At 41.0% G+C, this 23632-nt stretch overlaps 3 protein-coding genes across 4 annotated transcripts; 1 reads left to right on the top strand and 2 right to left on the bottom strand.

Moving 5' to 3' along the window:
* Positions 1-6649: 6649 nt before the first annotated feature.
* Positions 6650-10722, bottom strand: LOC308380339 (membrane-spanning 4-domains subfamily A member 5-like). The gene is made up of 7 exons (XM_080857645.1): positions 10655-10722; positions 10184-10358; positions 8190-8306; positions 8010-8066; positions 7410-7607; positions 7079-7198; positions 6650-6943 (listed from the first exon to the last, which is right to left on the bottom strand). Exons 2-7 carry the CDS (start codon positions 10355-10357, stop codon positions 6887-6889), a joined length of 723 nt encoding a protein of 240 aa, XP_080713771.1. The 5' UTR covers position 10358; positions 10655-10722; the 3' UTR covers positions 6650-6886.
* A 3647-nt stretch (positions 10723-14369) lies between these two features.
* On the bottom strand, positions 14370-15648 carry LOC308380592 (1-phosphatidylinositol phosphodiesterase-like; the record flags this gene model as incomplete). Its single annotated transcript, XM_080858001.1, has 2 exons — positions 14370-15225; positions 15602-15648. 2 exons carry the CDS (start codon positions 15646-15648, stop codon positions 14370-14372), a joined length of 903 nt encoding a protein of 300 aa, XP_080714127.1.
* A 747-nt stretch (positions 15649-16395) lies between these two features.
* On the top strand, positions 16396-23517 carry ubqln4 (ubiquilin 4). Of its 2 annotated transcripts, none has more exons than XM_080857288.1 (11): positions 16396-16554; positions 17508-17659; positions 17817-17995; positions 18098-18360; positions 19030-19188; positions 19819-20041; positions 20493-20632; positions 20755-20838; positions 21153-21268; positions 21441-21729; positions 22031-23517. In XM_080857288.1, the coding sequence occupies exons 1-11, from the start codon at positions 16408-16410 to the stop codon at positions 22181-22183; spliced, it is 1905 nt and encodes a 634-aa protein (XP_080713414.1). In that variant the 5' UTR covers positions 16396-16407; the 3' UTR covers positions 22184-23517. The 2 variants fall into 2 exon arrangements, with proteins under 2 accessions (XP_080713414.1, XP_080713415.1); XM_080857289.1 differs by having other exon boundaries at positions 17835-17995.
* The last annotated feature ends 115 nt before the right edge of the window (positions 23518-23632 follow it).

Raw genomic sequence — 23632 nt, forward strand, 5'->3', positions numbered from 1 at the left:
TACTCACATAGCAGGACCTAAGGAAAGGGTAAATAAGTGGTACATGTACACAGCGACGCGGGGTAAATGTACATACAGTAGCATACATGTGGTAGATGTACACAGCATACATGTGGTAAATGTACACAATACATACAAATATCATATGGTATATACATGATACAAACAAAACAGCTTAACTACTATTACAAGGGTTAGTAGAGTAGGAGCAGAAAAACATGTAGATAGTGGCATTTATATAAATTGCAGGAAAATGCTAGCATAGAGGACAGGGTAGAATAGTAGGGTATGACAATTTGGTTGAGATTGGTGCATGTGGGCCAAGGGTTTCTACAGCAAAGATAGTCTTGACTAGGAGGGGAAGAAAGAAACACTTAAAGGCACCCAGTGCAACTTTATGTAAACATTCAATGAAAAATAAACATTCAATTTCTAGTCTTTTTTGCACGTAGTAAGTTTCAATAACTCCATACCATTACACATCGACATTCAAGGAGCAAAGATGAGATGTCGTTGTGTGGTGAGAACTGATAGAAAATCGTAAACAACAACAATCGCCGGTGGGGAGAAGCCATTTTTCCATTGACTGGAACCTGCTTTATTTATTGTAGGTTACCAAAAAATAAAGAAAATGGCGGCGATTGTTGTTGTTATCAATTTTCTATCAGTTCTCACCACACAACGACGTCTCATCTTTGCTGCTTGAATGTCGGTATGTAATGGTATGGAGTTATTGAAACTTACCACGTGTAAAAAAGACTAGAAATTGAATGTTTATTTTTAAGCCTCGAAAGCTGCACTGGGTGCCTTTAATCAGTAGCCATATAATGTAAGCTCTAGCAATAGGATATAGAAGGAGAGGGAGAGAGAAAGGCTGCCTGGCCAGGTGTGTGGGAATTTTATTTGTTTAGTTTTGATGAGTTATGTTTAGTTATAGTTGGATTTGAGTTAGGATAGCAAGGGTGGCGGGGTACACATCAGTGCCCAACTGGCTGGCGACAGCCACAACATGCGTTGTATGCTGTACCCGTGATCCGTTAAGGCCCTTCTTCACAGTACAACATGCATCATAATCTGTCTAGTCTTTGTAAGGTGCGTACCAAACTTTTGCCATTACTTTGTGAGGTTATACTTCAATGTGAAAGAACCGATTCTCCTTATTCTATTCCCTTTAAGTGTTTTTGTTTGTTTCATAGTTTTTTTTCCCATACATTTTTTCACAGTTTTATTTCATTCTGGTCCTCTGGTCCTACTTTCTTTTCTGTCGCCATGGGCTATCAGATGCTAATGTTATTTTATGCTAGTTCAAACCCTAAATTTGACTAGATGTCCCCATTTTTTTATTGCTAGGAGGCATTTTTTCATTATCTAAGAGAATCAAGAAGTGGTCCTATTGCTTTCCTTACACTTAAACAAAGTCTGCAAATGAAGTGTTATCTGAGCAAAAGGGAAAACAGTAGTATTGCACCAGAAGAAGACATATCCATACATGATGCCACACAAATGGTTCAATTCCCTTTTTGTCATATTTTCAAAAATACAAAATCATCCTTGCATATATACATATTAATACACTGATTACATATTTTGTGACCTCTAATTATTGATAATTGCTTTTAAAATAACTATGGTGTTCCTCAAGGGTCGATTTTGGGCCCAAGTGTTTTTTTTATATGGATTTTTGTTCTTCTCCTAAAGAGCAGATTGAATTTACAAGACATGAAACCTTGACTCTAGATCCAATTAGACCCTTCTAGACCCTTGAATTAAGGGTATTCACCCTGTTTTAGAGATTCAACTGGTAATGTAACGTGTCATGAAGGTACAATCTGCTAAATCATTGATGAATCAAATACCTTTCCTCTTTGGTTTAATAGATTTTAGAAGCTTTAACGCTGCGGAGAAGACTGAAAATTGATCATTATTATCTCATGTAACACTACCTTTTGCTTTTGGATGAAAAGTTCCAACAAAAACATATCTATGACCCACTGAAAAGGGACGACTGCTTCTTCAGTTGCTCTCTGTGGGCTCTAAGGAGGGCCTTCAACGTGCTGCTGTGGCGAATAGCTTAAGAAACGCTTTTAATCAGGCCCAAAATTACTCTTCCATAAATATGATTTGCCCAAACAACCCTGCATTGAGTCCAGCCCATCAGGTGACCTCAGGAACGCAGAAAAACATCACGTGGCAATGGGACGATACGCTCAGGGATGCAGGGACACATTGTGCTGCTGCTTTTCACCTCCATGTTACCCTGTGCCTCATTTAAAATGGTCTCTATGGCAATAATGCTATTTGGTCCACACAGACCAGCAACAAAAGAAAAGCTGAATATTACATTTATCAGATGATTGTTCTATGTGGTTCAGCAGTAACATATTAGCGCCATAACAGAAAAAGCCAATGACCTGGTAGAAGGTTGCAAGGATTTTGAGGCACATCATGAGCCTAAAATGCTATGTACAACAAGTTTACTGTGTGTGAGGACGACATATTGAGTTTCCTCTGCAAGGAACCTAATGACTGCCATTCATGTAACCTAATGAGAACACCAGAGCACTCTCCCAGGTCTGCCTTCAAAGAAAACCTATGAAAAGGAAAATATTATCCACTTTCTTTGAAGTGTTCTCCAACCTCATTGACAACGACAGCAATTATTTTATGTTTTCATATTTTGTCTTGATATAAGGCAACCCAGTAGTTATTTCTGAACAATAGGACTGACCTCAGGGACTAACCATTGCTTTTCAGCTCACATAGGATGGGAACCACTGGACTGTTTTTATTTCATGTGCACTTTTTTTTAAAGTCCTCTGGTACTTAATTGATTTAGTAGAAACAATTTGCGTTTACTTTCGCATTGACCTGGTAACCTTAAAATGTACATCCTGTTGAAGACCAGGTTGCTTGAAGTTATTAGAACTGCACCATCTCTTAATCACACTTCAATGATTTACAATGACAATATTTTTAGAAGGTTGATTGAATAATGTGTCAGATGTTATTCTTAGCATGTGGTGAGTCATCATCTTCATGACAACACTTAGGCAAATTCATCAGGTAGATCTTACCTTAAAAAGAAAATTTAAGATTTCTTATGACACACAGGACAGGTGCAGCCAGGGCTGCAATGTTGCCTACTGACAAAACAAATAATCTTTTAAGTGAACTAGAGGGACAACCCTTCATACATGCTGAAAGTAGATGGTTAGCTGATGTTTGATGTCAGGCAAAACCTTCATTGACATCGTTTGAAATCATTATTTTGAATTTGTTCTCTTTCTACGAAACATATTGTCAGGGTGAAGAAACCAATGCTTCAGACTACTCTGTCAAAGATCATCAGAAAATACATGCAGCGATAGACTTATGATTCTCACATGATGATTCATCCGACAAAGAATGCTCTCTGCTTAATCACACCAGACTTTGTGTGAGACTAGCGATAGACATGCCCATCTCCAAAATAAGCCTTTTAAAAACACAGACATATTTGAGTCCATTGCTTAATCCCTCATCTTTGTCTGTTTCAATTGCCTTTACATGGTGGTTTGTGGTGGCAGACATCTGTAAAGCACCACTTAGCTGTTCCTGAACTAAAGAGAGCGGCATTTGTTTTATCCTGTCCCTAAACACCATGTATGCTGTGTTATTATATCAGGAGAATTTTCTGTGGGCCTACACAGATTTGTTTCATATGTTCCAACCCTTGTTCTAAGTTGTGCAAAAAAGCAAAAGCAGTTAGTCACTGAGAAGAGACATTTTTATGGCTTTAGAAGATCTTGTATATGTCTATTGGTCGTTTTTGAAAAATGTGTGTGCTTGTGAACAAATAGATAATATTCATTGTTTGTCCCATCATTGTCATCTCTTGTCAGAGGTACTTCATCTTTTCTTTTTTTGTCGTATCTCTTTGTTTGTGTTGAATAACAAGAGTTTGTATGGGTAGAATCACACGAGGAAGCACTGGTTCTGCCATCTTGTGAAGAGGAGTGGGACTCTCAAATGGAGTGTGTTGCTCTGCTTTGCTCTGCTCTGCTCTGCTCTGCTCGGCATCTGGTGGAATGTTGCCACCTGCTGGGTGACCTGTCTCAGGAAAATGAACTAACCAAAAAAAAAAAAGATGACATCCTTCAACTCAGCTGATGATGTCATAATCATGTATCCACATTCATTGACGCCAGAGTTTCTGTGAACAACCGATTTGTGTTCCATTTTCCATCTGAACCTTCATAACAAATTGAATTTTGGGTCTTTAAATTCAACTACAAACATCAAGACTTTACACTAGCCTCAATGTCCTCACTTTTAACATATTATATTCTTACGTACTATACTGCCACTACAACTACAATAGTGGTTTCAAATCTAACGTGCCACATCATTTGTCCCTAAAAAAAAGCTACAAGGATCCATCATACAGATACAAAAACATACACATTCAAAGATTGCTTATCAGAAACCCCTGCAGACCTCCCATAGGGTTTTTTATTCAAGATACACTGAAGCCTTATATTAGTGTGCATCTGTACTCCAATTTAGCTATGAGATTGTTTTGAGCCACACTTCACTGATATGGTTGGATATGTCTCAGTTTAACATTAAATCCACAGTAATGTTAATTGTATGGCGACTTTGCTGTACCAGATCATAATTCAAACAAAGCTTTTTGTATAGGACACTGTCGCTTGATCTGTTTACAAAACAATAAACAATAATGGAGAAGGATTCATTTTTTATCTGTTGAATTTTGTCAGTAGCATGTGATACCCACGTTACTTCTGTTGCAGAACTCAATAGCAGGCGTTACACTCAAATATTTTCATAAAGTCAAGAGAGTGCTGTTGTGAAACCTTGTCCTTTTCATGTCTATGAAGTGTGCTCTGCAACTATGGGTCATTGAAATATAATCATTTAATGTAATAATGATCATGAAGATTCATTTGGCACATTAATAGGATTGATTGTTGTATAGTCAAAACAAATACTATCTCATAATCTAAATATTCATGTTACACCCGTGCTGTGAAACAGACAGGACTCCATACTCATGCAGTTTATATTTAATGAGTTTAATATATTATTGGAAAAACATCCAGTTGCAGATTGTGGGAAAGCTACATTCAAAGCCAACTATACATTTTACCACATTTACATTTACATTTAGTCATTTAGCAGACGCTTTTGTCCAAAGCGACGTACAAGGGAGAGAATACAAATACAAATCTGTTTACATGAAGAGTTGGCAGACAGGCTAAACATATTACAGTGTTTTATATGGTTAGAAATGGACAAAAGAGTCCCATCCTGGAGACAAAATATATCATATTTTATTTTATACCATGGGCGACCGGGCCTTTTGCTCGGCAGCGCCACATCTATGGAACAGCCTCCCTGACCACCTAAGGGCAACGCAGACGCTGGATTCCTTTAAAGCTGGACTTAAGACTTTTTTTATTCAGGAAGGCATTTCTGGCCTTGTGTTGAATCTTTTCTGTTATGCTTATGTTAATATTTAAATTTGTTTTTAATTTTATTGTATTATTATAGTTATTTTCTAATATGTAGGCACTCTGAGATTCCTTTGAATGAAAAGTGCGTTAAAAATAAAATGAATTATCCCCACGTAGTGATTAATGCTACTGTACCAAAAGACAGTTTACAACACCTCAAATAAAATTATTAAAAATATAAAGTCAAGCGCTGCAATGTCTAAGAACAGTGTAGAACAGACTATAGTGCAAACAACAATACAATCAGAAATATTACTGCTCCTATTGTCTGGTGTGAGGGCGTGAGAGACGACAACGCCTCTACGGCGATGATCCTGGTGCATTGGCCTTGATCGGATTCTCAGAATGTCACCAAGTACAAATAGTATTCCAGTGTGAAAACTGCACATAGCTTACCAAATGAAAGAATTGTCATATTTTACTAAATTATCCTAGAAATATTAAGTGAGAATGCGACTCCAAGAGCTACTGTTTTCAGAATGGAGGGCAACTCCCTGGCTGAGGAGAACTGCAAGAATGTCTCAAAGGATGGGACGGACAAGTGGACATTAACAAATAACAAAGACAAGTAAAATAGTAAACGATGCGTTTTAACACATTAGTGCGAAGAATGGGGCAGATTTCTGCTTTGCTGCACCAAGTTTTTAAAGTTTTATGGTTGGAATGTTTGATATCTGCTGTAACCAAATCGGTCAGCTTTAGTTATTCAAGCTGTCTAGAGAGCTACCTGTTTAACAATTTGCGGAGGGGAAAAAGATCAGCAAACTCTACTAGACAAAAATAAACTTGTAGTGATCACATACTTCTGGCTAGTGCTTGTAGTGGTCACAAACTGCTGGCTAGTGCTTGCAATGTACACCTGGCCTTCTTATCTATTTAAAGGTAGTGTGTAGTTTTTAGTGCCATCTTGTGGTCAGGTTGCTGAACTGCATCCAGCTGAATACCCTTCCCTCTACAAGCATGTGTGAGTACCTATGGTCAAATGCGACAACAACGCAAGAAGCCCTATCTCGAGCCAGTGTTTTGGTCCTGGGCTACTGTATAAACATGGCGGTGCAACATGGCAGACTCCATGGAAAGGACCTTATGTAGATACAAAGGGCTCACTCTAACTAATGAAAACATAACGATTCACAGTTACAGGGAAATTATACACTAATGAAAACATAATTAAGAATACAATTATTCATGTCTACTAATAGACACCACTTAAATCTAAATACTGTACCTTTAAGCCAGCGCATACTTTATCGTTTGCAAGAAATAGCCTATTGTAATAGCCCACAGTGGTTCGTGATTTGTTGTCACAATTAAAAATGTTTCAAAAACATCCACCCCTCTGATTGATCCGCACCCTGGATAAGGCCATGTTAAACTGTTGGGTAGGACACGATTTCATCAACAAGAGGCTTGGTGAGCTCAGGATCCTGCATGGGCAGAACAAAAACAGATATAGAATATTTAGTAGACCTGTCAATTCAGTTCAGTAGAAAGGTTTCTTTTTAAACTCTAAAATAAGTCTATTTCAACTACTCTTTTAGCTAATCTTTTAGTTCTCACACCTGTCCACCTGTTTCCTTCTTGCAAGCAGCCTTAAATGCCAAGACACCGGCACTTATGGCAATGCAAAGTTGAAGAGCAGAAAAGACTATCATTATGATGTCCATTCCAAGCCACATAAGCTGTGGAGACACACACAGAAAACAAGAACAAGTACAATGATTTCTCCCAATATGTATTAGTAATATGGTGCTTTATTATACAGTTTGATTAAGTAGCTACTTCTAAGCAGTAATTCAGCTGCTTTTTACATACCACATGTATGGAAATTATATATATATTAAACTGCAGTGCATGGTCAACCAGACCAATAATGGGAAATGCAAATATTACCTTTGCAGTGGCTCGACTACTTTCGATCATCTTTTGCTGAGACTCCGTGAGTGGTTGTGCCGAGGGGCGGTAATTAGAATCATAGTAATCATAATTGTAACGTCTGTGAATCACTTGATTCATGCCAACTGCATACATCACTATAGCAGTGACAGCAAAGGCCGCACTTATAAAATTCATGATCCCGGCAATGACAACCTGTAATAAATTACAAAACACATACTAACTTTCCTGTGCACAGTAGGTGAAATAATAAGATAACAGCACAGTTCACAGGTCTGTACGTGGATAGCCTGATCATTTTACCCAGGCTGTTTGTTAGTGAAGCATATCAAATGTAGCACAAATTGTATCATTTAAAGCATTAAGAGAAGTGGTTGGATACAACAATTTCAAACTAATATTTCAGAAGATGCCCCTATTTTGTATTTCTCAGCAAATCACATGTACCATAACATGCAACAGCGGCCCTACTTATACTGCATTGTGTTGGCTTAACAGATCCTTAGATGTTTTTAGAGCTAAGAAGTTTTTACAAACACTTAAGTAGTTTTTAACGCACAGAGGACACAATCGTACTGGTCTCACAAACAAACTCACCAGACAAGGGCTTGGAAACCTCTCTGCAAGAATGCACGTTCCACCAAAGAGGATGAACTGAAAAAAGGCACAGATTCCAGATTTCTATGAGCATAATTTGAGTTTCAGATATGCTCTGAGTTAAGACAGTTAAAGGGGGAGATAAAAAAAACTCAGTGACCCAATAAGGTTTAGCCTTACCAAACTACCAAGCCAGTAGGGAGCCTGGCTGACAATTCTATTCCAACCATAAGCCTGTGATCCATGAGCTATTGCTCCCATGCCTATGGTTAGCAATCCAATCATGACCTGGACCGTCTGAGGATAAATAAGGAAACAGTTTGACAAGTGCATCATCATTAAGTGTGTTAAGCATGTGGAAATGCATAACCAAACCAAATGGCTGAATACTCACTACAACATATGAAGCATAGAAGCGCCGCCCATTACTAGCCAATCATCAATCCAGTCATCTTATCTCTCAAACAACCATCCGTACGCTACACCTGATGTTCGACCATCTGTCATTGTTGGCACGGTGGTTCCTAAACTTTTCGTTGCAGGCCCTCCTCTGTATTTAGGCTAGCTATTCCTTCATCTTACATATAGTCTAGGACAGGGGTACTCAATAGGCGGACCGCGGTCCGGATCCGGACCCAGACGCAATCAAATTAGGGCCGAAGCCAAAATCAACATTCTAATTGAATCATGATCCAAGCGAGTTTTCATTGGTGCGTGATTTGCGCTATATATTTTTGTCCTATGGATGTGGTTTCTATCTTCCGTGTCCAATCCAGAGGTCTAATCAGGAGCTGTAATAACATCACTGACAACTCACTCACTCAATGTTGGCCGCGAGCTCTCTGTGAGTCACGCAGGTTGTGTGTGTCAATGGCAACAATGTGGGCAGATAGATTTGTGAACGGTATATTTTCCCAGCAAATGAAAATCATGGCGTGATTTAAAGGCACAATATGCAACAATTATGCTTTAGGATTAGGGTTAGGATAAGCAGTTTAACCTTAAAATAACAGCTTAAAAAAAATTGGGGCGCTACAATGACTTTTAATATGGAGAATTGCGTCCGTACCAATGGCATAGCAGGGTCGATAGGCATATAACTGCCTTCTGTAGTTTTGCCTGCCGATGCCCGCCGACCTGACTTTGATTACCTTCTGCCAATCTAGTAAGTAGCTTATTTGCCGTCTTGCTTAGTCTTGTGTTGCACATGATTGATGTTTGACTGTGTATGGACAGTTGTTGAGTAATTAGTTTGTCATAATGTCAAAGTCAGCACATTTCAAGAGATTTCGTTAGTTTTAGCTGCTAGCATACCTTTAGCGAATACCTATTAATCCTTAATGCACCTTTAAACCCGACAAAAAACGAAAAGTTGATTCCAAAAATCGCGAATTTAAGACAGAATGGACTGACAAGTTTGCATTTGTGCTTTCACTTGATAACGTGAAACGTCAGTATGAAACAAAGCATGCACACTTCGAACAGAAAGACCCGCAGAACTCTGAGGTAAGGGGCAGAAAAATAAACCATCTGCAATCATACCAAGCAACATGCAGCGTAATAGTTAGATCAGCTACACAACAAGAGCGTGCATACCTCAACATACTGTTGTGAGTCTGCCTTTTCAACCATGAATATGGTGAAAAACAAATACAGGAGCACACACTCACTAATGAACACTTATACATCAGTGCCTCTGCCTGGCCTTCACACCTTTTATGCCCAAGTTTAAACCACAAAAAAAGTGTCACCTTTCACACAAATGAGGCCAGACCACATCACCTTTTGTGCATTGTTCGAATGTTTTTGTTGGAGTTATGTTTTTGGATTTTGACCGTCACTGTTCCGGACCCTGGACTGAATGGACATTTGGCAAGTGGACCTTTTGGGTTTCTAATGGAGTACCCCTGGTCTAGGATAAACGGCAGAAAGGCCTTGACCAGACAAAAGTAGGCTATAAACTCACCAAATAGTTTAGTGACAGACTACTATGCTAGAAGCACTGCCATGCTTACTTTGACCATGTGGTTGTTTAGGGCTGCCCCACACTTTGGGAGCCAGTGCCTTAGCAGATGACTTTAGTGGAAAGGACTGATATTACAGAAACACTACACATTTGAGCTGAGATGCACAGTACAGCACAGTATTTCCAAAACAGGTAAGCATGCCATCACCCCCAAGGCTGTCTGTTTTCCTCCAAAAATCCCCTTGAGCCTCTGGGATACAGAGCATACTGGGCTGTAGCACAGGTTCCCCAGGATCTGACACAGCAAAGGACAGTCGCTTTTTCGATCGTTGGTCACCGTCAAAACGGTCACCCCTTCCGTCCTTATCACTGTCACTGACATCCTGTTAATTAAGTGGTTTAGAGAATGAAAAAAAAAGTCAACAATCACGAACTCCAATATGTGTTTCTTTCCCCCCTCCCCAGGACAACACCCAGCCTGGACAAAAGGGAGAAGTTCAAAAATCGTAATTTCATAACAATGTCCTGGTTGGATATATCATTAGGGAAAGTGAAAGTACAGTAACAGGAAGTTAGTTAAATGCAATAATAATCCTGTCAGCTAAAGAAAGACTAGCCTATTTAGGTCAATGGTAACAACTAAAAACACAGTCATGGTTTAAACTCATTTTATACTTACTTTTAACTACAACAAAAAGGCCAAAATATCAGCCCACGATTGTTTCTCTGTCGCTGGATACAGCGTGATGGCGCAGTTCCTCAGATGAGCCAGCCCTTCGACACACATGGACTTCCTTATTATCTACGGGAGGGCCGTAGGTGATAACGATTGGCCTAGTCGTAGCCTTATTAGACAAGTGTCACACTCCACTACAAGGCTACTACTTGAAGGCTGCTTGGTGTTAAGGTTACACACTCTGTCTAGCGGCACAATGTGTTTTCGAAAGCAAGACAAATTAACCTAAGTCATAAAATAAAAAAGAAGTAGCCTTGACTAGATTTAAAAAACGGAGATAAAAATAGGCTATAATTTAAGAATCTGAAAGGAAGATCAAGCTGTGAGCATGTCCATGAAAGCTATAAAAAGACTAAAATCACAACACAGAGTTATAACACAGCACTAATAAAGCCACTAATAAACACCAAGATGGAAAAACATTGTGAAGTGGTCAAAACTCTTAAAATCAAACAATTGGCACTGTAGTAAAAATGGGTGTAAGTACACATTTTGCACATTGCTTAAACTGCTCCTGCAAAGGATTTTGTAACCCCCTGGTCCAGTGTCATTTCATATGAGGTTTTTGTTTTGACCTGAGACTGACTGATATGACTTGGGATTAAAGGCACCCAGTGCAACTTTTGAGGCTTAAAAATAAACATTCAATTTCTAGTCTTTTTTGCACGTAGTAAGTTTCAATAACTCCATACCATTACATACCGACATTCAAGCAGCAAAGATGAGACGTCGTTGTGTGGTGAGAACTGATAGAAAATCGATAACAACAACAATCGCGCCATTTTCTTTATTTTTTTTAACCTACAATAAATAAAGCAGGCTTCCAGTCAATGGAAAAATGGCTTCTCCCCACCGGCGATTGTTGTTGTTTACGAATTTCTATCAGTTCTCACCACACAACGACGTCTCATCTTTGCTCCTTGAATGTCGATATGTAATGGTATGGAGTTATTGAAACTTACTACGTGTAAAAAAGACTAGAAATTGAATGTTTATTTTTCATTGAATGTTTACATAAAGTTGCACTGGGTGCCTTTAAATGTTAAAAGTTCTGTTTAGAAAGTCTAGGTCTAGTTCTGTTTATAATGTCTTAAACACGAGGAGAAACACTTTTTCAAGCATTCTGCATGTTTATTTTGCAAGTGGATCTATCTGGTGATGTGGGGATACATCTGGTCATGGTAATAACAGTTTTATTGAGATTAATTAGGACCTGAGTAGATTCATGTCTAACATGTCAGGATCAGTGTCTGATATATTGTGCATGGTTAAATAAACTTGACATAGACGAATTGTAGCACATTTCTATGAAATGAAATTGACTGCCATGTAGTCTTCTCTCAGTGGGATTTATTACTTCATGTATTCATTTATTAGACCTGCATATAAACACGGTTGCATGATGCATTGGTTACAGAAATGTAGGGTTTCAGTCTTGCATTGGAAAGTTATCAGTTGTCAGTGAATCTGTAAAGTACTGATTTTTGCCTTTAGTGTTAGCCTTCATGCCTACAGACTACAGTACACTTCCCAAAAAAGGGAGGCAGACACTCTCTTAAAAATGCTCGGTTGAAAACAACCCAAATTGGTTGGAAGATTAACGACTTTTTCAAACGTGTTACATAGCTCAAATAATAAAACAACTCAGTTAAATTGGCCCAGCCATTGGGTAAAATATGTCACATCCATTACATTGAGAGGATTTGACACTGCCCTCAACCACTAACCCAGTGAATGGACTACAGGACACAACCCAGAAAGAGTTTAAATAACCTAACAAAATGGCCGAAAGCCACAAACTAGCATATGGGTTGAAAACGCAATGCAGGGCCAGTTTTCTGGAGTCAGCTTCAAGTTCTGCCTTCTGCTGGCCAAAGCGGGGCAGCCGTGGCCTACTGGTCAGGGTTTCGGGTTGGTAACGGGAGGGTGGCCGGTTTGATCCCCGACCAGTAGGAAAAATGTGGGCGGGGGAAGTGGTAGAGCACTGCTTTCCCATGCCCACATCCACAGCTGAGGTGCCCTTGAGCAAGGCACCTAACCCCGATCACTGCTCCCCGGGCGCCGCCAATGGCAGCCCACTGCTCTGGGTTAGTGTGAAACATCACTTCACTGTGAGTGTGTCACTTCACTGGATGGGTTAAATGCAGAGGTGGATTTCAGAGTGTGTGTGTCTACACCACCTCTGCCATAGAGAGGACTTTCACTTTCACTTTCAAATTCTAAAACTGATTGCGTTGGCAAAGAGTACGTTCCCTCAAGTGTTCATTTGTGCTGTTGCAATGGTGATGTGCTGAGAACTCCCATTCAGATGAATGGATATTATAATGCATGTCTCCAGGGCTTTATAGGTTCTTTACAGACCCATGATTTCTTTCTATAAAGTTCTGAATTGAGCAGACTGATCATTTGTGGTGTCCATTAAGGTGTATCTGTTGTTGTCTCTGCATGTGGTCTTACCCATCATCAGTATGAAGGGGGGTGGGTCTGGGACACCAGACACCACTGTTGAGCCTCTGGAGATGTGGTGAGCCTAATTCAACAGAACACTGATGAAAGGAGGTGCCTACTTGAAAACCCTAGCGAATTGCTCAAGGAGGCAGCTTTGTTGTTGTTGTTGTTGTTGTTGTTGTTGTTGTTGTTGTTGTTGTATCCCGCTGCTCAGGTTCTATGGTTGGGCAGTCATGCTGTTGTGTTTAGCACCTGTGGGGTCTAGGAAGCACATGGTGTACTGTGAAGGACCAGCCAGTTGTGCATTGTTGTTGTATCCTGCTGCTCAGGTTGTTGGGTATGAGTCCTACATGTGACACAAGACTGTGTGCTGTGGGAAGTCCCCAATCAATAGCACAAGGAATTTTAACATATTTTCCTGTTGGCTTTATATTTCTGCCTATAGGCTATAATGTGAAACAGAATTGATGGATACGCCTAGTCTACAGAAATTATGTTCATTGTAACCATTTACAGTCAAAAAAGTTGATGACCTTTTTCCCCAAAGTTTGAGCACTTTAGAGAACTCCAACAATAACTTAACTCCAAATGTTTATGCTCTGCATAGCCTGAGTGTGTGGGGAGGCAGAGAGTAATTTCCTTCCCCCTAGTGGCTAAAATGACTCACTACATTAAGTCTGTAAAGGTCCAATTCAAATATTTCTTGTATATATAAATATTTTCAGTAATACAATCAAATTAAATGTTTGTAAGACTGGCCCAAAATTCCCCAACTTCTTAATGGCCAATCCACTCCTGGACAAATCACAGATACAGTCATACATGGGGTAGTCTTTATTTATTGTTTTGCAACCTCTCTCATGATGTTCATGAGAAATAATCTGGAATGTCGTTGTACACACCAATACATGAAAGACATGTATTGTTATGAGGTCATTGCTGAAACTCAGATTTGTGTGCTTTTAGTAACAACCGCTGATTTTTTTTAGATCCCAATCAACCAATGCCCCCAACTCTATTAATATAGGTTTATAGTAGAATATGATATTTGATTGACAGGTTCTCATGGTGTCTAAGCAAACACTAATCATACATACAAATAGATTTGTTTCTGTGCTATACGTGTATTGTTCTGACTACAATGTCTTTTGATTATGAACATTACATTCTGCATAGTCTTAACTAAACATTTGTCAACACAAGGTGACAACTAAAATTGATTTAGGTTGACCACAGTTTGTATGAGGTCCAAGCCAGGAAAATCCATAGCAATGATGCCCAAACAAGAGCCCTTTCTTGGATCAAGGTTATTCAGATAACCATAGAACCAAGGGTCAATTTTCTCTGCCACTCTTTTCGGTGTTAAAAACATACCCTCCAGTGTTCCGATGCCGGTGCCACTTGAGTAAGACAGTACCACATATTCCCCACCACCGCAATCGCTCTCAGCCTCTTTCAAATGCGTCTCAATTTTACGCTCTTTCTCAGAGATGTGGGTGACCTCATAATCACCCTCCTTGTCCGTGCCCTGGATCGGAACACCTAACTTAAAGCTGTCTTTCTGCAGGAAAACAATCTTGCCTCGAACATCAACCAATCTTGGTATGGCTGATTCAGCCCAGACATCTCGATCGCCCACAATGAGCTTTGCAACCATGCCCTCAACCTTGTCTTTATCAAACAGATCTGGTTTCACCCTCACGAGAACGACTTCGCTTCTGTACTCCTCTAGAAAGGCCCGGATAGTGCTCAGCACTTCAGTGAACGTGGTATGCTGATATACCACTCCGTGCATGATGTAGAGCTTATCGTCGAGGGCAAACACCCTCAGGTCAAGATAGCGGATGCCCGCCCTGAGCTGATCTGCCAGTGACCAGGCCTGGCATTCGGCAGGCGGGCCGCCATGGAGGGCCATGGTGTCATGGGTACCGGGGATGGTGATGTCAGAGATTAACTTGTTGTTGTCGATGGATCTCATCCAGTCAATACGATACGATTGTGGTAGTCTGAGATCTGCTGAGTCATTGAATGACTGGTTCTCACTGCAGCTCATGTCGTGAAATGTCCTGTGAGATTAAACATAGGATTGAAAAGGGTTTTTTATTTTTTGCAAAATCTGTGAGCACTCAGACCTCAAGGTCTTGCAGGGTAATGTGTTCATTAGAGATAAATGGAACTGTGTAAATCTCTCAAATGTGTATAGAGATAAGCTTAATCTTGATGGCGTTCATTACTCACAATGGTCCTACCTTCTGATATTTGCCAGCTCAAGCGCCAACTATTGTTAGCAAATATTAACTGCACATTCTAACCGTAATTTTAATAAGGTTAATAATACAAGTATGACTTTGCATTTTATCATTTCGTATTCAACTCATTTACCAATACCACTGAATATAAAAGGATCCCATTTCAATACAAACCTCCATCTTTCATACTTACATGAGCAATGAGACAAAAAGAACTTTCCGTAAGAGTTTGACTCTCATGTCTGGGCTTTACTAAATTCACACACAAAACCATAAGTTACTAACAGCCTACTTTGTTTGTTAAAATGAATAAAGAAATTCAAAGAATACTTATGCACACATGCAACTGTGACAACCAGGCACAAATTTAAATGGATAAGCTTAGGTTGTTTTATTTAGGTAATTTCTTAATAATTTAATTTAACAATTTGATGGATAAACCAAAATAGCCGTTGTCCAAAATCTAAAAAGCTACAAATACATGACATGAGAATAATTGTCCAAGTTGTCCCAACCTTGTACCACTCAGCATACAATCAAACGATAAACTTCAAGTACGTACTTACCTACTCAGCATAGGCATGAGGTGAACCAAGCTTTAGAAAGTGTATGCTGTGGGATTGTGTTCTTATCAGCAATTTCTTCTGTCTTTTACAGAGTTTGAAGGGGTGTGTCCAAAGGCAAACCATTTTTAATCAACTTTAGAAAAGGGCGGCAGGCTGTGTGTAGCCTAGGCAACTATCTGGGTTGTCGAAGAGAAAAAAACAGATCTACCCATATGTGAACTAATGCACAATATGAGCTCTGATGTGTGGACATTCTTGATCATGGGGCCCCAATCTTATGGCCCATGTCAAGTGTGCAAATCAGTCTTTCTGATGCAATTCCCCTCCCCGCCGCTAGAGTACACTTATTGAACAATTCGAGGTAGCGCAACTTCCAACTCAGCTTTTGATTCTTGTCAGTCCGGTGATGTAATGAAGTAAAAGAGGAGTAAAGATGGCGGAGAACAGCGGCACAGATCCTGCCGTGAATACGAACACCGAGGAAAATGCTTCTACCAGCGGGACCATTATCATGGTCACGGTCAAAACTCCGAAGGATAAAGAGGAAATAGCTATATCTGAAGATTCGTCTGTTGCGCAGGTATTTAGATGATAAAGGGGAAGTATATCATGTTTTGTTAGCCAGCCGAGTTGCTAGCAGCCTACCTACCTACCTGCCTAGCTTGTTAGCTGACTGCCTATGCAACATGAATGATAGCTAATGTTAGCTTTGTCGGGAGGGTAGGCTAACAAGCTAGTTGCCTGGCTAGCTAGCTATCTTACCACGGAAAATTGGGCGTATAGCGTAGAAAATGAGTTCAATTTAGCAGCTGTTCATGTTACTTGTGGCGTCCTTAATGGTGATTATAGACTGTTGACGTGATTTGAATGGGTAATGGTAGGAAGCAATGAGGATTTACCAGGTGTAAAAAATGGTATGTCATGACGCTGTCGGCTAGCTAGTAATACCAGTGTGTCGGCGTCATGTTAGCCGGCTATGGCGGCAGCCAATCGGAAGGTTCTTCGTAGTGGTAGAACGACAGACATTGTTGATGGCTAGGTGTTGGTTAATAAACGATTCACGATTACTTTTTTTATGGGTTAAGAGGAAAATATCTATGTATCGTAGCCTAAGCAGAGATTGATCTTGGCAAACTCCACCACCGAACTAAATGGTTGAAATCAGATGTATACATCGCTTCAACAAAGAGAACATTCTCGACGGATCTGATCTTATCTGGATCAGTAGGTAATACTAACGTTAGCCAATGAGTATTAGTTTTTCTTTCGGTGATATTACTTCAAACAAGGGATAAAGGTTTTAATTCGATGTATGATTCTGCATTTACCTAGTCAATTGTTAAACCAGTTATTTACACCCTACTGAAATACCCTGCTAACACCGATAACGTAGACGATGTTATCCAGCTAACGTTAGCCCTGTCATGACACTTGTTTTCATGGGTCACCTGACGACACCTATGAACACTGTATTGCGCATCTTGCGTTACGTTTCATATACGTCAATTAAACTTCTCTTCTTTTGTTTGGTAGTTTAAGGAAGAAATATCAAAGAGATTTAAGGCAAAACAGGACCAGTTGGTATTAATTTTTGCCGGAAAAATCCTGAAAGACGGTGACACGCTGAACCAACACGGCATCAAAGATGGACTCACTGTCCATCTCGTCATCAAAACCGCACAAAAGTAAGCTTGTGCTGAAACCGTTGCTCTTCTTTTGATACTTGGTGTGGAAATACAGTGATGTTTATATAAGACATTTCTTTACATCTTTATAAACTGATACATACTCTAATGTCGCGTAAGTGGAATATGGTAATGAATGTTTGAAATACTCCTCCAGGGCCTCTGGAGGTGGCAGTTCACAAGCATCCGTGTCCACAACCCCTGGCACACCACCTGTGAATAGAAGTGGCAGCGGCACTGGCACTGGCACTGCCAACCCCAGTCCAGCATCACCTGGGGGCACAGCACAGGGCACAGGGCCAACCCCTGCCCCTGCCCAGCCTGCCAACCTACTGTGTGAGTCTTTGATGGCCAGTCTTATATAGTAGCTCAGTACAGTTGTGCTGTCCGTTTCACGCTGACAGCCAAACCTGTGTGTGTGTGTGTGTGTGTTTGTAGCTGGGTTTGGGGACCTGTCCAATCTGGCTGGGATGGGCATGGGCTCGTCCAACTTCATGGAGCTGCAGCAGCAGATGCAAAGGCAGCTGATGTCCAACCCGGAGATGCTGTCGCAGATCATGGAGAACCCCCTGGTGCAGAATATGATGTCCAACCCGGACCTGATGCGGCAGATGATCGTGGCCAACCCACAGATGCAGTCACTGATGGAGCGCAACCCAGAGATCTCACACATGCTCAACAATCCCGAGCTCATGAGACAGGTGCGGAGAACAAGGAGAAGCTCTCACAATATCTTCTCAAGCAGGCATAGGATGTTTGTGTTTATCATTTCAGCAGACAAGTGGTTATGTGTTGGTACTATCTTGTATTGTTCTGTCTTGTCCTGTTGTTCTATTTGTGATGCTACAGCCTGCATGGAGAATACCAAACACAATTCCTAGTATCGGTATACATTGCGAACTAAAGTCAAATTAAATTGAATTGAATTTGTTTAATTGCCACAGAGAGCACTCCGTGCATGATGCAGTTAAAGCCCAAACTGATTATGCGATGGTGCTGGTGATGATGACTGTCAGGAATCAGTGCTTGCTTTTTTTTAGGTTGCAGATTATTCGGATCACAAAATAGTACAATATCCACGTCATACAGGAAGTGTAACGTACTCTCAGGCATTGGTAGGGGTACCAAGACCTAGTTTTTAGCCTTATACTCTAACCCTAACCCTAAAAAATCCTAAGAAAAAGTTGATTCTTACACTTTTTTTTTTTTTTTTTGGATCCGATATATCCGCAGCCTTTTTTTCATGTTCGGTAGACTCACCACAGGTGAAAGCGACTGATGTACTCATGAAGACAATAATCAAATGCTTTGCTTTTGGATGACTAAGCAATGCCAATCCTAATTTTCTTTCCCCCTTTTGACCTGCTCAGACTATGGAGTTGGCACGGAATCCAGCTATGATGCAAGAGATGATGCGTAACCAGGACCGGGCGCTTAGCAACCTGGAGAGCATCCCCGGTGGATACAATGCCCTGAGGAGGATGTATACAGACATTCAGGAACCCATGTTCAGTGCCGCAAGAGAGCAGGTAATGCATCCCTACTTGCACTTTTTACTAATACTTAACTTGCACTTAAAGCAGTCACATTCCTGCCCTTTTTGTTTCTAAATTCTTATGTGAAATTGTATTTATTATTAAACTAGGTCTCTATTGCTCGTAGCTTGACTGATTACTAAATGTAAATGATTTAACCTATGCTTCAATGTTCAACTGAATATGTGTTGGCTTAGTCATTCAAACCCCATGACTTAAGAAATGATCAATTTTGTCTACATGTTGTGTAACAACATTCAGTTTCCTGATTGAAAAGTAATTGGTTCTGTTGTGAAAAACACACACACACACACACACATATATATATATATATAATCACACACATAGAGTATCTTCGCCGGTTATCGGTTTGTTAAAAATCGGCCAGTCTGTTAAACAATCGATATGCTAAGTTTTATAATAGATCAACATGACAACGCAAGAGTAGCCGATAACACAAGCATGCCGCTTTTTATCCCTTTACGATACATATTTATACATTTTTTTTGTTGTTGACATAATTAGTTTACTTGCATTTTAATTTCAGCCAGTTATTGTATTGCGATATAATGAATGGTCAGCCAGGCCATAAACCAATGTTAACCAACACCTTCCCTTGTCCAGTTTGGAAACAACCCCTTCTCTGCCTTGGGAGGAAATGGAGAAAACTCTGGGGTTCAGCCATCCAGGACAGAAAACAGAGAACCCTTGCCAAACCCATGGGGCCCCCCCACCCCCGGCTCCACTGAGAACAGGCCCCCGGGCACGACCACCAGCTCCTCGACCAGCGGAACCACCCCCAGCGTCTCCAACCCCCTGGGCATTGATGCATCCAGCCTTGGAAACGGTAGTGGCATCATTGCCTTGAAGACAGGAAGACTGGCATTACATGCAAATTTGGCCCATTTTTGTAGTTCCTGAAAGTCAGTGTCCAATGTTATTTGCATTGTGTATATTTTAGAGGTGCAATATACTCGTTCCTTAAATGTTTTGACTTTTAAATGGCTCAGTGGTTGATGATTCGGATGATCAAATATAAATGTGTGTACTTCATTCAGGATATGTATACATTTCATGGTGTAACTTTTTTTAAGTGCAAAGTTCAGGACCTCATGATCCTCTTTCTTTTTTCTTTCTTTCTCTCTCTCTCTCTCCTGTCTCTGTCTCTCTCTCTCTGTCTCTCTCTCTCTCTCTCCCCCTCTCCCTCTCTCTCTCTCTCTCTCTCTCTCTCTTTCTTTCTCTCTCTCTCTCTCTCTCTCTCTCTCTCTCTCTCTCATCCCATTTCCGGGCCCCTCCAGGCATGTTTAACAGTCCTGGTATGCAGAGCCTGATGCAGCAGATCTCAGAGAACCCTCAGCTGATGCAGAACATGCTCTCTGCTCCATACATGCGCAGTATGATGCAGTCTTTGGCGCAGAACCCAGACGTTGCCTCGCAGGTCTGTGTCTAAATTCCTTTTTTTGGTCGGGTCGGTGGTGAAATATGCCACAAAAGTAGTTGTTTGGATGGATGGATGGTTTTCTATGGTAACTTGGTTCGTAACGACTCCATATTCTCCAGGTTCTGATGAACAACCCCCTCTTTGCTGGCAACCCACAGCTACAGGAGCAACTGAGACACCAGCTGCCCGTATTCCTTCAGCAGGTCAGACCCGCCGTGCCATTTGAACTCAACGTTGTGTTTTGTTCGGTTCCGCTCTGTCAGCACTGTTAGAACAGAGTTCAACCGCCATGAACCTTCCCCCCAATTGACCTCCATTTGCTGTGCTCCTCGATTTGAGTAGTGTTTGACACACGCTTTCCCACTTATAATAATAATAATAATAATAATAATAATGTATTTTATTTTTAACGCACTTTTCATTCAGAAGAATTACAGAGTGCCAACAAAGTAGAAACAAACTATAATAATAAAATTAGTAAACATTAGCATTATAACTCAACTCTTTTGACCCACAGATGCAGAATCCAGAGGCCCTGGGTGTGATGACGAACCCACGGGCCATGCAGGCCCTCATGCAGATCCAACAGGGCTTGCAGACCCTTCAGACTGAGTGCCCTGGGCTCATGCCAAGGTAGGGATTTTGTTTGTGATATTATTTGATTTAGATTTATTTTGTCGCTTTATAAAAATGGTTTGTTTTTCGTTTAAACAACACGGTATGTTTTTTTAGATTTTGTATCTGGACATTCTGTAAAAGCAAACATAAAAGCATCATTGGTTGGGCTATTGTTCTTCCTCCACAGTCTCGTCCCTGGTGGTCTGCCGGGGGGTTTGCCTGGTGGTTTGCCTGGCGGTATCCCAGCTGGAATGCCAGGTGGAATCCCGGGTGGTATCCCAGGGGTAATCCCAGGGGGTATCCCAGGTGTCCCTGGTCCTGCCGCGAGCAGCGTGCCCCCAGAGAACCCCCCTCCCCCCTCGGGCCAAGGGTCCACCCCCACCTCCTCAGCTGGTGCCAGCCCCTCCCAGCAGCAGCTCATGCAACAGATGTTACAGATGTTTGCTGGAGGAAGCGCTGGAGGAATCGCTGGATCAGTAAGTCGGCAGTGCTCCAGTGACATTCGGCTTTTTGAAGCCATCGTCTGAATCTGCCAACATTAGTACAGGAACTGTGTTATATTTACACATCATAAGTAGATGTAATGAAAGAATGTATGTGCACAGACACTTCAATACTGTTAGTTTACACAAACATCCGAATGTGTATTTAGTATATTGTGCAATATCCACGTAGCCAGTGTAGCCTACAAACACCATAGCCAAAAAAGAGAGAGTTAAGAAAGGTGGAAAATGGAAGGATTAGGGCTAAACCAAATCTACCCTTTGACCTCTGCAGCCCCAGACTCCAGAGGTGCGGTTTCAGGGGCAGCTGGATCAGCTGACCGCCATGGGATTCATCAACCGCGAGGCCAATCTGCAGGCCCTGATTGCCACGGGGGGAGACATCAACGCCGCCATCGAAAGACTACTGGGCTCCCAGCCCTCCTAACTCCTCGGCCGGCCGCCTGAGCTCCGGGAGGCAGGGGGGGTACTGTGGGAAGGGATGGAGGGGCGATCATAACAAAATGAACACAATCCTTCACCACATGAAAAAAAGAAAAGCAAACTAAATCTACAACAGCAACCCCCTGAATAGACTGAATTCCAATTACATCTCATCATCTTTGTTTTCCTTTTTCTTTCTTTTCTTATTTTTCCCCCTCTTTCTCTCTCTCTCGCTCTCGCTCTCTCTCCCTTCCGGTTGATCTGTGAAAATCTTAGGAATTGGGGTTTTCCAAAACGTTAATTACCTGGTCAAACCGACGACGGCGTAATCAGTATGAAATGACGTCAAACTAACATCTTTCCCCTCTACTCACTGACAGCTGAGTACCTTAACAAGATGATACAAACGGCTGAACTTTTCACCCCTGTGTTCCCACCCCCAACCCCCCTTGTAGCCAACCATTCCTCTTTGGATTGAGACAGACGTACATGCGTAACATACTCTGTCGAGGCAGTACTTGTGGTAGGAGGCGTTTAGGGGAAATTAAGCCTTTTTAATTCTTAGAACAAAGACGCCCCTGTGTTTCATAAGAATGCTCACTTCATCTTAATTCTCTCAGTCTCTCCTTGATCATGCTGGATTAAGATCAGTATTTATTGCAAGAGCTGTAGACGTTTCCCCTTTACCCCGCCTCCCGCCCTCTCTGCTCCATCCCTCCCTCCCTCCCTCCCTTCCTTCCTATGACACCCAGTCTCATTTCACACTGCTTTGAGAATTCCTTGACATTTGACGTGTTAATTGAAATCTAATATTGATGAGGATGTTGGAATCCCTGTTTGAGCACCATAACACCCTGACTCGGATGATTGCTTACACTTCAGCTTCTTTAGAGAGGAATGGATTTTGGAATGGGAAGAAAAGAAATAATTGCTTGGAGGGGGGAAAAAAAAAAGCATTGTCGTCATCTTTAGTCTTTGCTTACTGACGGGTGTACATGAACCGATGGTTGAGGCTTCTCCGTATGGTTAAGAATGTAACAAGGTATCAATAAATATTTCTAAGCTGAAGAGCCATGTTAAGAAGCTTACAACTTTTATTTTGTCCATACTCCTATGCTTTGACATAGAAGAGATTGCTGCTGTGCTTGGGGGGAGAAAAAAGAGAAAAAAACTTGTACATTTGATGCAGCGTCATACATTGGATCTGGCAGTAACGGAATAGCATGATAGCTATGATGCTTTATTTTCAACCTGTTCACCAACTTTATGGCTAGCCTTCAGCAGTCTAATGCAACTAACAGTTGAATTTTGATGTGAATTAAAGTGTCTTCAACTTTGCCTCTTGCTGCATGTCCAGAATCCATTGTTCAGATGTACCTAGTAATTATATAATGTAAATACAAACCATTTGGTGTTCATAATGTACTTAGTTGAACCGTGTACATTTGTAATG

The sequence above is a fragment of the Sprattus sprattus genome, assembly GCF_963457725.1.
Source record: "Sprattus sprattus genome assembly, chromosome: 19".
Lineage (NCBI taxonomy): Eukaryota > Metazoa > Chordata > Actinopteri > Clupeiformes > Clupeidae > Sprattus > Sprattus sprattus.

Excerpts from the sequence above, each read along its gene's own strand:
- LOC308380339 (XM_080857645.1), bottom strand. The coding sequence starts at position 10,357 with ATGTCAGTGACAGTGATAAGGACGGAAGGGGTGACCGTTTTGACGGTG. Across the intron at positions 7,608-8,009 it reads GGTTTCCAAGCCCTTGTCTG|GTTGTCATTGCCGGGATCAT; the intron begins GTGAGTTTGTTT and ends AATTTATTACAG. Across the intron at positions 6,944-7,078 it reads AGAAGGAAACAGGTGGACAG|GATCCTGAGCTCACCAAGCC; the intron begins GTGTGAGAACTA and ends CTGCCCATGCAG.
- ubqln4 (XM_080857288.1), top strand. The coding sequence starts at position 16,408 with ATGGCGGAGAACAGCGGCACAGATCCTGCCGTGAATACGAACACCGAG. Across the intron at positions 20,633-20,754 it reads ACCCAGACGTTGCCTCGCAG|GTTCTGATGAACAACCCCCT; the intron begins GTCTGTGTCTAA and ends CATATTCTCCAG. Across the intron at positions 21,730-22,030 it reads CTGGAGGAATCGCTGGATCA|CCCCAGACTCCAGAGGTGCG; the intron begins GTAAGTCGGCAG and ends TGACCTCTGCAG.